This window comes from Topomyia yanbarensis, unplaced genomic scaffold (assembly GCF_030247195.1).
Source record: "Topomyia yanbarensis strain Yona2022 unplaced genomic scaffold, ASM3024719v1 HiC_scaffold_57, whole genome shotgun sequence".
Lineage (NCBI taxonomy): Eukaryota > Metazoa > Arthropoda > Insecta > Diptera > Culicidae > Topomyia > Topomyia yanbarensis.
Window position 1 is genome coordinate 51,989 of NW_026683791.1, and position 12,483 is coordinate 64,471.

The 12,483-nt window shown below is 36.2% G+C and overlaps 2 protein-coding genes across 6 annotated transcripts; one reads left to right on the forward strand and one right to left on the reverse strand.

Moving 5' to 3' along the window:
- On the forward strand, nt 1-6,096 carry LOC131695814 (zinc finger protein 878-like). Of its 2 annotated transcripts, none has more exons than XM_058984346.1 (4): nt 1-95; nt 167-455; nt 3,969-4,156; nt 4,219-6,096. In XM_058984346.1, the coding sequence occupies exons 3-4, from the start codon at nt 4,037-4,039 to the stop codon at nt 6,028-6,030; spliced, it is 1,932 nt and encodes a 643-aa protein (XP_058840329.1). In that variant the 5' UTR covers nt 1-95; nt 167-455; nt 3,969-4,036; the 3' UTR covers nt 6,031-6,096. The 2 variants fall into 2 exon arrangements, with proteins under 2 accessions (XP_058840329.1, XP_058840328.1); XM_058984345.1 differs by having other exon boundaries at nt 4,048-4,156.
- A 363-nt stretch (nt 6,097-6,459) lies between these two features.
- Nucleotides 6,460-9,323, reverse strand: LOC131695820 (gastrula zinc finger protein XlCGF26.1-like). Of its 4 annotated transcripts, none has more exons than XM_058984354.1 (3): nt 9,211-9,323; nt 8,851-9,139; nt 6,460-8,762 (listed from the first exon to the last, which is right to left on the reverse strand). In XM_058984354.1, exons 2-3 carry the CDS (start codon nt 8,989-8,991, stop codon nt 6,942-6,944), a joined length of 1,962 nt encoding a protein of 653 aa, XP_058840337.1. In that variant the 5' UTR covers nt 8,992-9,139; nt 9,211-9,323; the 3' UTR covers nt 6,460-6,941. The 4 variants fall into 4 exon arrangements, with proteins under 4 accessions (XP_058840337.1, XP_058840340.1, XP_058840338.1 ...); XM_058984357.1 differs by having other exon boundaries at nt 8,851-9,040; nt 9,211-9,302; XM_058984355.1 differs by having other exon boundaries at nt 8,851-9,151; nt 9,211-9,284.
- Nucleotides 9,324-12,483: the final 3,160 nt, after the last annotated feature.

Consider the following 12,483-nt stretch of genomic DNA (forward strand, 5'->3'; position numbering starts at 1 on the left):
TATCTAGATCGCAAAAGTGACGGCATACCCGGTTCGTATGTATGAAGCTATTTCGGAGCATCTGGCATAAATCATTTTCTATTACAAATATTTTGGTAAGTTGAATATTACTCATCGTGCATTTATCTACTCGGAAATGCTAAACAAGAATGAATTTACCTTCCAGAGAACGTGATATTTTTGTGCACAATGAGATGGATGACCATCGTATTGTATCGATGAGCAGATCCAATACGATATTTTCCTGTTGTCGGCTTACGACATGTTAAAATAACAAAAATATCGATATTTACGTCAGTGCCTGACCGGGAAGTCTTATTGATAACTCTCCAGAAGATCTGGAAGGATCAACAGCTACCGGAAGAAACAAATTGTTGCTTTTGAATTCGGTGGAAAGTCGACCCGAGCGCTATTTGCCTGTTAATGAGGCCAGCATTAGGAGTTCTGTTGAATGGGTTAGTGCGTTTTTGCGTGTCTCATTTCAGCAAGACAATCGATAGTTACATTACCTGAATCTTGAAAATATTCAAAGCCCACCGTTTACAATTTAAGTTGGTTTCACATTCCAGTTGTATCATTTGTAATTTAGTCAAAGCGAAATACGCTTAAAACACCAGATCCAACTTTGGAAAACAAATTGTTTCTATGATTGTATGTCGTTTCCCGGAATACCACTTCCCGGAAAACCATTTCCCGGAATATCATTTCCCGGAAAACCATTTCCCGGGATGTACTATTTCGCGGAATATCATTTCCCGGAATGTCCCATTTCCCGGAATATCGTTTCCCGGAATGTACCATTTCCCGGAATACTATTTTCCGGAATGTACCATTTCCCGGAACGTACTTTTTCTCGGCAATTTGTTATACTATTGAAATCTGAAGTACTTTAAGAACATTTGCATTTAGAACTATGTTGCTACTCAAATATTTGTTTGGTTCCCTTCACAGCTTGTCTTTGCTCGCTGATCATGTTAATGAATTTGAAAAACTAATTCTCATGCATATATAATTTTATATGAAATCATTATTTTTTTATTTCGATTTTAGAGGTTCAGAAAATAGCTTATGCTAAAAAGAAGGCGATATCAAAGAAGGTCGTAATTTAATTTAAAATTAATAGCATTTCAATAATATGCTACGAAGATTTTAAAGAAGCCAAATCGATTTCATTGTAGTTATTGTATTTAAATCAATGAAGTTCTAAAATTATTTCCATTGATTTATTATTGTTCCAAAGAAGGCTAATTCACATAGAAATTTTTAATACGAAGTGAAATTTAAAATAACTGAAGAAGTTTTCAATGCACTGTTACTGTAAACAAATATTATTGAGAATAAAAATCAATGAAAGTCCAAGAATATTTTCAGAGAAACTTCATATAGATTAAAATAACATTCTACACAAAATTCCAAAGAAAAATGCATATTTAAAAGAAGGCGGCATCTCAGACAAATACATTCACAATCTATAAAATTTCAATGGTTCCAGGAATATTTATGACTAAATTTTAGGAAATATTTTTATTTTTTCATTACCTTTTACCTAATCTTCGTGAAAATCAATCAACGTATTCAGGGCATTTTTAGAGTACTGGTATTGGTTATCATAAAAATGTTGCCAACGGTGTGGAAAATATTGCCTTTTCAATTTCAAAGATGGCCGCATTTCGAGGCGTTCTAAATTGATCGTTACGAATTTACACTATCTCCTGTAATGTTTGACCTAGTGTCAAAAACTAAAGTTTTTTTTCGATTCCTTAGAACGACAGCAAATGACTTACGTAGGATTTTTTCGCTATTTTAATTTTACGCGAAACGCTGAAAATATTAAAATCAGCGCCTCATCATTTATAGAATATCTACCCGTCTTTCAATTTCATTGCTTTCGTTTCTCTTAGTCTTAAATTTGCTGAAAATGGCCAAGAAAATCGATACAGACATAATTTATTAACTAAAATCCTTCGTACGTCGCTGGAGAAAATAATTTAAAATATGCTGTGAATATTTCAAAGTTTGAAGTGGATTTGAAAAAACGCGTTTGAAATTTTTAGTGCGCTTGGACTTTACCTAAAAACGATAGGACAGAATTAATAATATATACAATTAGGTATTCTGTTCGCCTTCCATTTTCTATTATATCATTTTATTTCAATAACAAAATTTCCAAATCTTAAAAATTCTACAGTGGTGTATTATGCTTTTCACCGAAGATTACCACGCGAAGGAATCGATTCGAAATAGTAAAAGAATTGAAAATATACCATGTTAATTGAATCCGCAAAATTTGGAACAAATATGAGGCAAAATATAGGGCCTGTTAATCAGGAATTAGACGGTCATGAATTTATGAAATTTATTCACCTCTTCACTACCTGCGGTGGGAAAATTGGAAAGTATTTGTTTTTATTTTGGTACTCATTTAATTCGTTGATATCCCATCCATTTGGATGCTTTTTATTCCCCACTCAATTTTTTTTAAATCTCCAAGTTTCTTTTTGGTTCAAAACCAAAAGTAGTTCGTAAGCTGTTCATATAATGATCAATTTAAATAAATTGTCCTAACATCTTGGAATCGAAAAGATTAAATCTTTAGAATGATAGTTTTGCAATCTTGTCGCTATCTTGTTTTTTTACCACAATTACCACTCAAGATAAAAAAAATTGAAAATATTTTCAAACAACTTTTCATGTTCTGAAGTAGGTAAAATCTTTTACAACACAATTAGCTGCATAGCAGGTCTTCTAAAAATAAGTTTGGTCGGTGAAGTACGAGTTTTTTTTATTTTCCGGGAAATGGTATTCCGCGAAATGGTTTTTTCCGGGAAATGATACATTCCGGGAAATGGTTTTCCCGGAAATGGTACATTCCGGGAAACGATATTCCGGGATATGGTACATTCCGGGAAATTGTTTTCCGGGAAGTGGTATTCCGGGGAATGGTAAACCGGGAAATGACGTACAACCGTTTCTATAGTAAGTAAAATTTTCTTGTTTGTTAAAATTTGTACAAGATTTTTATATAAATTATAAAACGCATTTTTCGTGTAATTTCTGTTACGTGTCGTTTGACATGATAGCAGCAACAATTATAACCCTTTTTAGTAACGGCAGTCACGAGTAGGCAAATTAAATGTTGATCTTTGTGCATGCTATTTAATCAATACGCGAGAAGTATTTCTTTTGTGTTGTTTCTATATATCAGTTCTATTATGATCGCTTCATATTGTACGTCGTGGATGATTCTAATAACGGGGTTGTCGTATGATAATCTACACAAAGAATTTAAAAAAACTATACATATGACCTTTTGCTATAAGTTTATGTACAGATGCAAAAATAATAAAATAAACGTCACTTACGTCCGTTTGATACGCGCGTGATGCTAATACAGTTGTACATAGGACCGCGTGAAACCACAAGGACGTATACTACATTTCAAAAAATATGATGGATTAAACTTGTACGACGTTTTACAATTTATTTAATAATGTGGTTTAAAATCGTTTTTGGGGAATCCTGTTTGTGTGTTACGATAGACATACAAGAAAAGAGTTGTATGGAGTAGATAACTAAGTTTGCCTAATTTTGTCGCTTACGACCTTTTGAAAACCCAAGCGAGAATTTGACTTGACGTATCTAACAACATATATTTCAAGACGACGATTATGACGGTGTATGATACATTCAACAAATCGAAATGACGTATCAATTTCTTTTCTCTTTTTTTACATGATACACGCATAAAACGTGTAGAAATGTTACGTTACATAAAAAAGTGGGGCAAACAATGTTATATGTAAAATCGATGCTGCAATTTCTCCAGTATTTGTGAAATAGGATTTAAAAATTTCCGCTGGAAACTTCAAACCCGTTTTTCTCGGTTTCCACCAAATGTTACATACGTCCATTTGAAAAATTACTCAAGAAATGTCAGTTGTCACTTTTTGCATCCTAAATGTTTGTAGTTCGTTTCATGAATTCGGTTGTTTGGTTTAAGATAATTTATAATAACGTTGCATAATTTTGGTAAATAATGGCAATTAGACTATGCCGCCTGTGTTTACGACGGTCACAAGAGACACTCCCTCTGTTTAAGGCGCGAATCGGAGATATACTGTTAACTGAAATGATCTGGTCCACATTCCGAGTCGAAGTAAGATTATCTGATTTCTAATACCACACTTGCAAATGTAAATACATCGTTGATTTTTCCAGTTTGATAAAAATGCATTTTTCCCAAGAAACGTGTGTGCAAGCTGCATTAAAAAGGTAGATTATCTCTATAGTTTTCAACAAGAATTGATGAAGTGTCAATCAGTGCTCTTCGAATGTAAAAATAAAGGAAAAATAACTGCGAAGGACTTAAAGTCACTCAATTTGCCCTACTACAGCGATGGGATTTCAGAGCCAGCTCAAGTACTAGAAGAGCAAAATGATGAGTGTGCGTCGATGGAGATTGAACAACTGGATCAAGACATGGATGTGGAGAAGGTGGACAACGACGAGTATCAATCAGCTATTTTAGTAGATGAACCAATATTTGAGGAGCAGTTGATCGATATTAAGATTGAAACTCTTGAAACGGGAGATCGATTTGAGGTTGAACAAATCATAGGAAATTACGATGCGCTATCGAAATATTGCAGTGATGCTGAGGAAGACTTCAAAGGATTCGAGGAACCTGTTCCGGTGAGGTTAGAAGCGGCAGAAGGCTTTCAGCCTGATAAAACACAAAAAAGGTTGAAGGCTGTTCCAAAGTTGGACATAATTGAAACAATTCCTAACAAATGTTACATTTGCAACACAATTTACGAGAACAACGATCTTTTCGACATCCATTTAGTCAGTCATAAAATTATGCTGCCATACAATTGCGTGAAATGTAGTACTAGAGTAAATCCGATAGAAATCAAAACTTTGGTACAACTCAATAAACACTTTGAATCGCATGGATTCAGCTATGAGTGCTCACATTGTCCTTTGCGGTTTCGTTCCTATCCTCCACTCTATGATCACACTCGGAATGCCCATTCCCGCAATACCGAAGGATTCACGTGCGATATTTGTGGTCAGGTATTCAACGAAATTCGAAAATTCCAAAAGCATACACGGGCTCACAAAGCTCGAGAAATGCAGCGGTATAAATGTAAAACATGTAACAAGACATTTCAAACGGGTACTCTACTGCGTCGTCACGAACAAATACACGCTGATAATCGTCCGTTTGTGTGTCCTTACTGCAATCGAGGTTTTAATCACGAATCCAACTTTCGACAGCATAAAATGCGTCACATCCAACAGCAATGCGAAGATGAGTCGGGATATCCTTGCACGGTATGCAAGAAGCACTACACAAACGCCACAGATTTGCGTGTTCATATGCGAGAGCATTTCCCGAATGATCCGATGTACACCACTAAAACAGATATCCTGCCCAAGAAATTGAAGGACTCCTCTAGCTATCCGAGACCGTGTGAGGAGGCTGACTGCCACTATGTGGCACCTTCGTACCAGTTGATGTGGTCGCACTATCGCAATCATTATAAAATGTACCAGTGTCAGCAGTGCGATAACAAATTTGCAACGGCTACCATCCTCAAGAGGCACATCGAAGTGATACATCAGAATATACGTAAATACAAGTGTGAATTGTGTCCTAAGGCTTTCGGTTACCAGCACAAGTACAAGGAGCACATGAACATGCACAGCGGTGTTAAAGCGTACCAGTGCCGCTATTGCCAAAAAAGTTTCACACATTCTTCCAACCTGCTGGTGCATCAGCGCATTCATACTAAAATCAAACCGCACAAGTGCCTGACTTGTGGAACGTCCTATGTTACTACATCCGCACTGAAGAAGCACCAGAAAACGCATCTACCGAAACAGTTGGTTGCCGGAACAGTTCAAACGGTATCGAAGAATTCGAAGCAACAGATATATGCGGAGACGGAGTTCATTTTTGGGGTGAATTGTGAAGAGCATGATATAGCCGGGGAAGAAGAAGTTGATCTCAACTATTTAGAGTAGACGCGCGGTCTTTTTCGATGAATTTTCTGGGTTTACACGAGAATAAAATGTGAAGATTAAATACAATGTTGGATTTTGTTTTGAGGAAAGAAACCCTGGACGCAAGTTATAAACCATTTGAATTTGAATTAGTCCTGGAATGTAACTACAAAAAATGGAGTTTTTAACAGAAAATATTTAAATAAATTAAATTTCGTAATTGACCTGGAGCCTATAATTAGAATAGTCTTCAGAAAATTTAAGATGACGGTTTATCGGTTCTTGGTATAATGGATATCTGCATAATGGTTACAGGATGAACGGATATTTAGATTTAATTTTTTATAACTTATTGGACTTTTTCTAAAAGGAAATTGTTGGATTGGTAAACTATTTGTGCACAACATTGCAGAGCACACCATTTCAATCAAACAAGTTGTTTTCGCGGTATATATTTTTATTTTCGGTACTAATCGTGAGTCAAATCATATAATAGATATAATTAATACGTATATCTACGAATTGACTAATCTTCCTTTATGATGTTATCTGTTCTATCGAGTTCATTAACAATACTTCCATCATCAACCATCATGACAACTCATCACATAGAGATTTAAAAATGGCCGACATAGATCTCTAGTTGGGATAGGCTGGTACCTGCGTACGCTGTGGGTTTATTATGGTGTACAAAAACACAGAGGCCTCCGCTAACTGTATCGATTTTATTTCCTCAAGAGCTTTGCTTTGTGATACTCTAATTCCCAGCTTGGGAAAGAACATTGCAATTTCATGTATTGAAATCCGAATAGGTACCCGAGCACCCGGTCGGGCACATAACGGTTAAACGAAGATATGATGCTTCTATTTCAAATTATTGTTTTCAATTCCAAATTACTAATTTTATTCAGTTAATACAATTCAAGCTTCGATTAAATCAGTAGAAAATCACTTCCATCACTATTTCCTTGAAACTCAAGAGCCACCTCTTCGATCAGAATCATATCGGCCTTCTCCAGGTGCTGCTTCCGGATGTGCACTTTGAGATAATCCTTCCGGGGATATCGCTTCAGACAGTATTCACACTGGAACGGCTTGCCGCCCTCGCCCGGATTATGGGTCAACATGTGACGCTTCAAATCGGACGATTGAACGTACCGTTTGGAACAGACCGTGCAAGCAAATGCTTTCTCTCGTGTATGCACTTTGGTGTGAATCTTTAAGCACTGGGCACGCTTAAACGTCGCAGAACAGAACTGGCATGCATACTTCCGTTCCTCGCTATGACTGATGGCATGAGTTTTCAGCAGGTCCTTCGTTCGGAAACACTTACCACATTCGTGACAGGAAAAGTTTCGCGAGTCACTAGTTGCGTGCAGCTTGAAGTGATTTTTGAGGTAGAGTTTGTTTTTGAATCGGCGTGAACAGATGTGGCACGTGTAGGGCATTTCATTGGAATGAGTCGTTTCGTGGGTCGCTTTATCATGGGCGCGATTGAAAGATCGACCACAAATTTCACAAGAGTAGCGTTTCTCCTGACTTATTTTTCTCTGATGCTTGCGTAGAGTCAATTTAGAGGGAAAACGCCGTGTGCAGATTTTACATTCAAAGGGTTTCGTCGGGTCAACCGGTACAGGATTAGTATTGATATGAGTAGCTATCGCATGTTCTATCAACGAATGTTGATTTGGGAATTCTAAACGACACCCACAACATCGCTTTTTCTTGTCATCTTTTTGTTCATTTGGATGACAAGACTTTTCATGTAAAGATAGAAAAAGTTTTTTCATAAAAAATTCACCACAGTGAGAGCATTGATGCTGTTGAATCATTCGCTTGTGGCTTACAAGGGACTTTCGAGTAGGATATCGTCGATAGCAGATGTTGCATTCAAACGGTTTGATAGGATCGAAAGTCTGCTCCGGTTTGTGCACTTCATTGGAATGCAATGCAAGTTCCGTATCATTTTTAAAATCTTTGCGACAACCACAGCACCTTCTGGTTTCTCGCGAGGACACGTGGCACTTTAAATGATTTTCTAAGTTCGCTTGTGTCATGAATCCTTTACCACATTGTCGACAGAAATACTTTCGAATTACACTTCGCTGGTGTTCTTTCAAAAGTTGCTGATTGGAGAACGATTTATAGCATACGGGACATTTGAACGGTCTCGTATCATCATGAGCGTTGCTTGATTCACTCAGGTGGACTGAGTCGCAATGGTTCTTCAGATCAAATTCATTTTCAAATATCTTTTTGCATCCACAACACTTTTTAGTCGCGTGAGCCTCATGTTGACTTAACTCTGGATGTCTATTTTCCTCTGTTCCCGCTAGTTCCGAATAATCCAATTGGAGCGTCTCAACCGGAGTAGGGATTTCTTGGCTGGAATGTGTGGTTATAATGTGATCCTCATTTAACATACTTTGGTAATGATCCTCGCAGTGAAATTCGTTTACTAAACCATTATTGGCGTCCGCCGCAATTAGACCCTTGACATCCTCCAACATGATTTTGTCGTATGCATCTGACAGAAGGAATGCATATTCCGCTGGGTTGATATCCGTTTCGTGGATGTCGGTTACTCCGAAAATTGGCTCTTCTTTTCTGCTGCTCAAATCGATTTCATGTTTAAATATCGATCTCAAAGTCTGATCGGAATCGCGACACTTTTGTATAATATGATAGGCTATAATCATATATTCTGCACAATTTCGGCAGGCATTTCGTGGCAGTGCATCGTCTTTTCTAATCTGCATCGTAAAAATGTAATAGGATAGACAACGCAAAATATATTTAAAAAGGCCAATTTGCTGCGGTTAAATGTAAGAAAATGCATACCTCAACTCGGGCACATTCAGCAATTACGTCCATGAGGATATTATCCTCGAATTCATCGTAAACGCATACGAAGTCATCCTCGCAGCTTTCCATGCAGATTCTACAAACTTTGTAGCAATCCGGCTCAATTAGTATATCCATTTTCGTCCGTAAGTGCGATGAAATGTTTTTACATCTTTCTTACATACATCTGAAGCGATATCCAAACAATGTTTATGCTACAGTGCGAGTGACTGCGGTTTGAATTTGTAACTACATCTACGATGGAAGAACAGGTGCTGCGTACCTACTGAAAATAAATCTAGCATAATCTTTGAGATTCTAGAATTTGTTGCACATTGTGCTATTTCTACTACTTACTAGTTAGTTATTAAAAAAATCAGCTGGCGAGATCGATCATGATCGTTAAAAAAAGAAATTTATGTTGATTTGCTTTGGACACTGAAATCAGCTGTAAGTGACGTTTCTTAACCTTTCGACATCAACACGGTAAAAAATTGGCACGTCCAATCCAAAAGCTTTTGCACTTGAATAAGTTTATCACACCTCAACACGGTAAAAAATTTACCCATTTTATGTATTCAAATTGCCCATTTTCGGAAGTTATTCAATCTGTCAAAAAATGGGTATTTTTTTGTTTCTAACAATGAGTACTTTTGGGGAGTGGGCGTAGCGTATTGGTAAATCGATTGCCTTGTACGCAGCGCACCTGGGTTCGAGTCCCGACCCCGCACATAGAGTTAGAAATTTTTCCTAAGAGATTTTTCTAACCCGAAGAGGCGAATGACCTTAAGGTTAAAACCTCTATAATTGAAATAAAAAAAAATGAGTACTTTTTATCCATTTCACAACTACTCGATGAGGTAATGTCAGTGGGTATATTGATCTTAACAATGGGTGAAAACTCCTTATGAATTATTTCAAGCAAGTTAACCTGCTAACTAAGGATCGTAGCGGAACCTGCAAATTATCGGCCTGTATCGGAGTCCGTGGTGGAAACGGAACATCTCGGCGATGCTCCGAAAACAACGGCTGTTTAGACTACTGAGGATGTTGCAAATATGCACTAGTTCGGCATTTTTAGAACAGCCAAAAGATCCAGCCATCAAAAATATATCCACCCGAATAGAAATGTACATTAACAAAACCATGATTTTCACTGTGACAGTCAGTAATTTTACAATAATTAACAGTTTTAGTGTTATGCTACAATACAAAAACAATAAACTTTAACGTTTTTACCGTAAATTTCAATGTAAAATAGACTTTTACAGTGAAAAAGGGGGGTGGTTATGTATCTTAACATTAAAAAAAAATCAATTTTTCTCCATGCATTTTTCCCGAAAACAGTAATATTTAATGTGAATGCACTGCATCAGTTTTTGGCTGAACAGTGAAATTTATAGTTACATGAAATTTTATTGTAAATCTACTGTGAGAACTTGGCATCGAACAATGTTGAAACAGTAATAACTATAATATTTATTGTTTTTTGATTGTTTGTAGGGTAAATGCTATTGTAAAATTCTATCCGGGCAGTTGGCGATTTTATTTTGTTAAGGAGTTTTGGAATAGGATCTCTATCTAGATTCCTATACTTTTGTAAGGAGACAATAATGTTAAATGAGTGTTATTTTTTTAAAATTCAGAAACAATTCTATTGACAGTATTTTCAATTCTGGCGCGATTTTCATAAATGGGTATTTTTTACGCATTTTGTTGTAACAATTCTGCGAAAAATAATGGGTAAACTATACCCAGGTTGACGTACAAGGTCTGTACTCATTTATGGGTACAAACTTCTTACCCATTTAATGGGTTATTCCACTTTTATTGAAAATGCGTAGTGTTCTACGCATTAATGGATACTTTATTCTATCAGTGAATACCAATTGAAGTGATTTAGCTTTGATTATCTAGTGATTTACAATTAGCATTAAAGTGATCTGGATTTCGAAACTATTTAATGGATATTATCTTTAAGTTAAAATCTCGACAAACATATGATTACGGCTTTAAAGCCAACTGTCAAAACTCTCTTTGAGAGGAAATTCCGGACAAACCGTTACTAGCTAAACACAGTTCACACACTTAAAATCCATTACCTACCAGTAGGTAATTTTAATTTGCTGTCCTTATTTCACTGCCGGAAAACAAGGGAGCGGGAATGATTTTTTTACTCAAAATTAATGGGATGAAGTTTAGTCGGCTTTGGGGAATATCTCATTATTTTTGGGTAAAGTTGGACTCCCTCTCTCGTTTTTCATTGGAGGAAGTAGGATGCACAGATTTAAAATTACCTAATGCTAGGTAATGCAAGTTTTCTGTGCATAGCAGTTAACGAAAGAGAAAACTTTTCTCTTTTGTTTACTGCAAGCATCTGTGATTGGCGGGTAACGGTTTGTTCGGAATTTCCTTTCAAAGAGAATTTTGACAGTTGGCTTTTAAGCCGTAATCATATGTTTGTCGAGAAATGTTTATCTTTTCGATTTGCATCACTCTTCAAATCTATTGAACGACGGATCTCATCTTCGGTATCACTATTGTTTACAAATGTCAAAACGCATGAACCCAATTGTCACAAATTAACAAAATAAAACGATTACTTGTAATTCGGTAAAAAATCAGATAGAATGAATATCTAGATCTGTAAGTCTGTCTATCTGTAAGTATTATACGATTTTTTTGGGGTCAAATATATTATACAATTATTCGCTTGCAGACCACAGAATCCATCGGAATTTAAATTGTGATTAACATATGTTTGGGAAGCATGCTGAGTGCAATGCATGGTTCATTAGCAGCAATGTATGAAGCATTTCAAATTGAAGTAATTTTCTGTTAATTGATGCTTCGATGTGATCAATTTCAATGGAATGGCTCATTGTATTACAATTTTTGACAAGGGCGAATTCAACAGCAAATCAATTTACATCAACGTGAGCATTTTTTACCGCGTCGAATAAAAAAATAAAATTAATATTTAATATCAAAAGGTACACGGAAAAATAAAACAACCCGTAAGTTCTTTTAACTTAAATTTAGGTAGTATTGAGTCTTGCGTCGCTTTTGCACTTATTAGTGTTGTCAAAAACAAAGAGAAAGATTCGACTTAGTCGAGGCCTTCCATGGAATAAGGTACTTTTGAGTTGTTTGGGTATACTCAAAACTAGGTAAATTCAACTTAAATTTAAGTAAATTGAACTCAAGGTTGAGTTACGATTTTTGTCGTAGTTAAATGGAAACTAGCTTCAACACGGGTTACCTAATTTTACATTCCTGTACGAAACCCCGAGATTGAGTCAAAAGTACTCAATGTTAGGTAGTTTTTCGTTTTCGTGTAGACAGTATTGACTAAAGTATTGTACGTGTAATGGAAAAAAGTTGAATTGACGATGTACATTTCAAATGGGATTGACGTATTGAAGCAATATCGCCAATACTCGTATTGATAAAAATATTGAAGTGTAAGGGCCGCTGTACACGTTGGTTCCCGGTCCATCAGTGTATGGGTCGATATCTACACTCAAAAAAAGTAAACGTTATGCCTATTGATTTTATACATAGATTTTTGCAATTAACGGAGGAATATAGACACTATTTGCTGGCACATAAACCTAATGTGTGTATTTA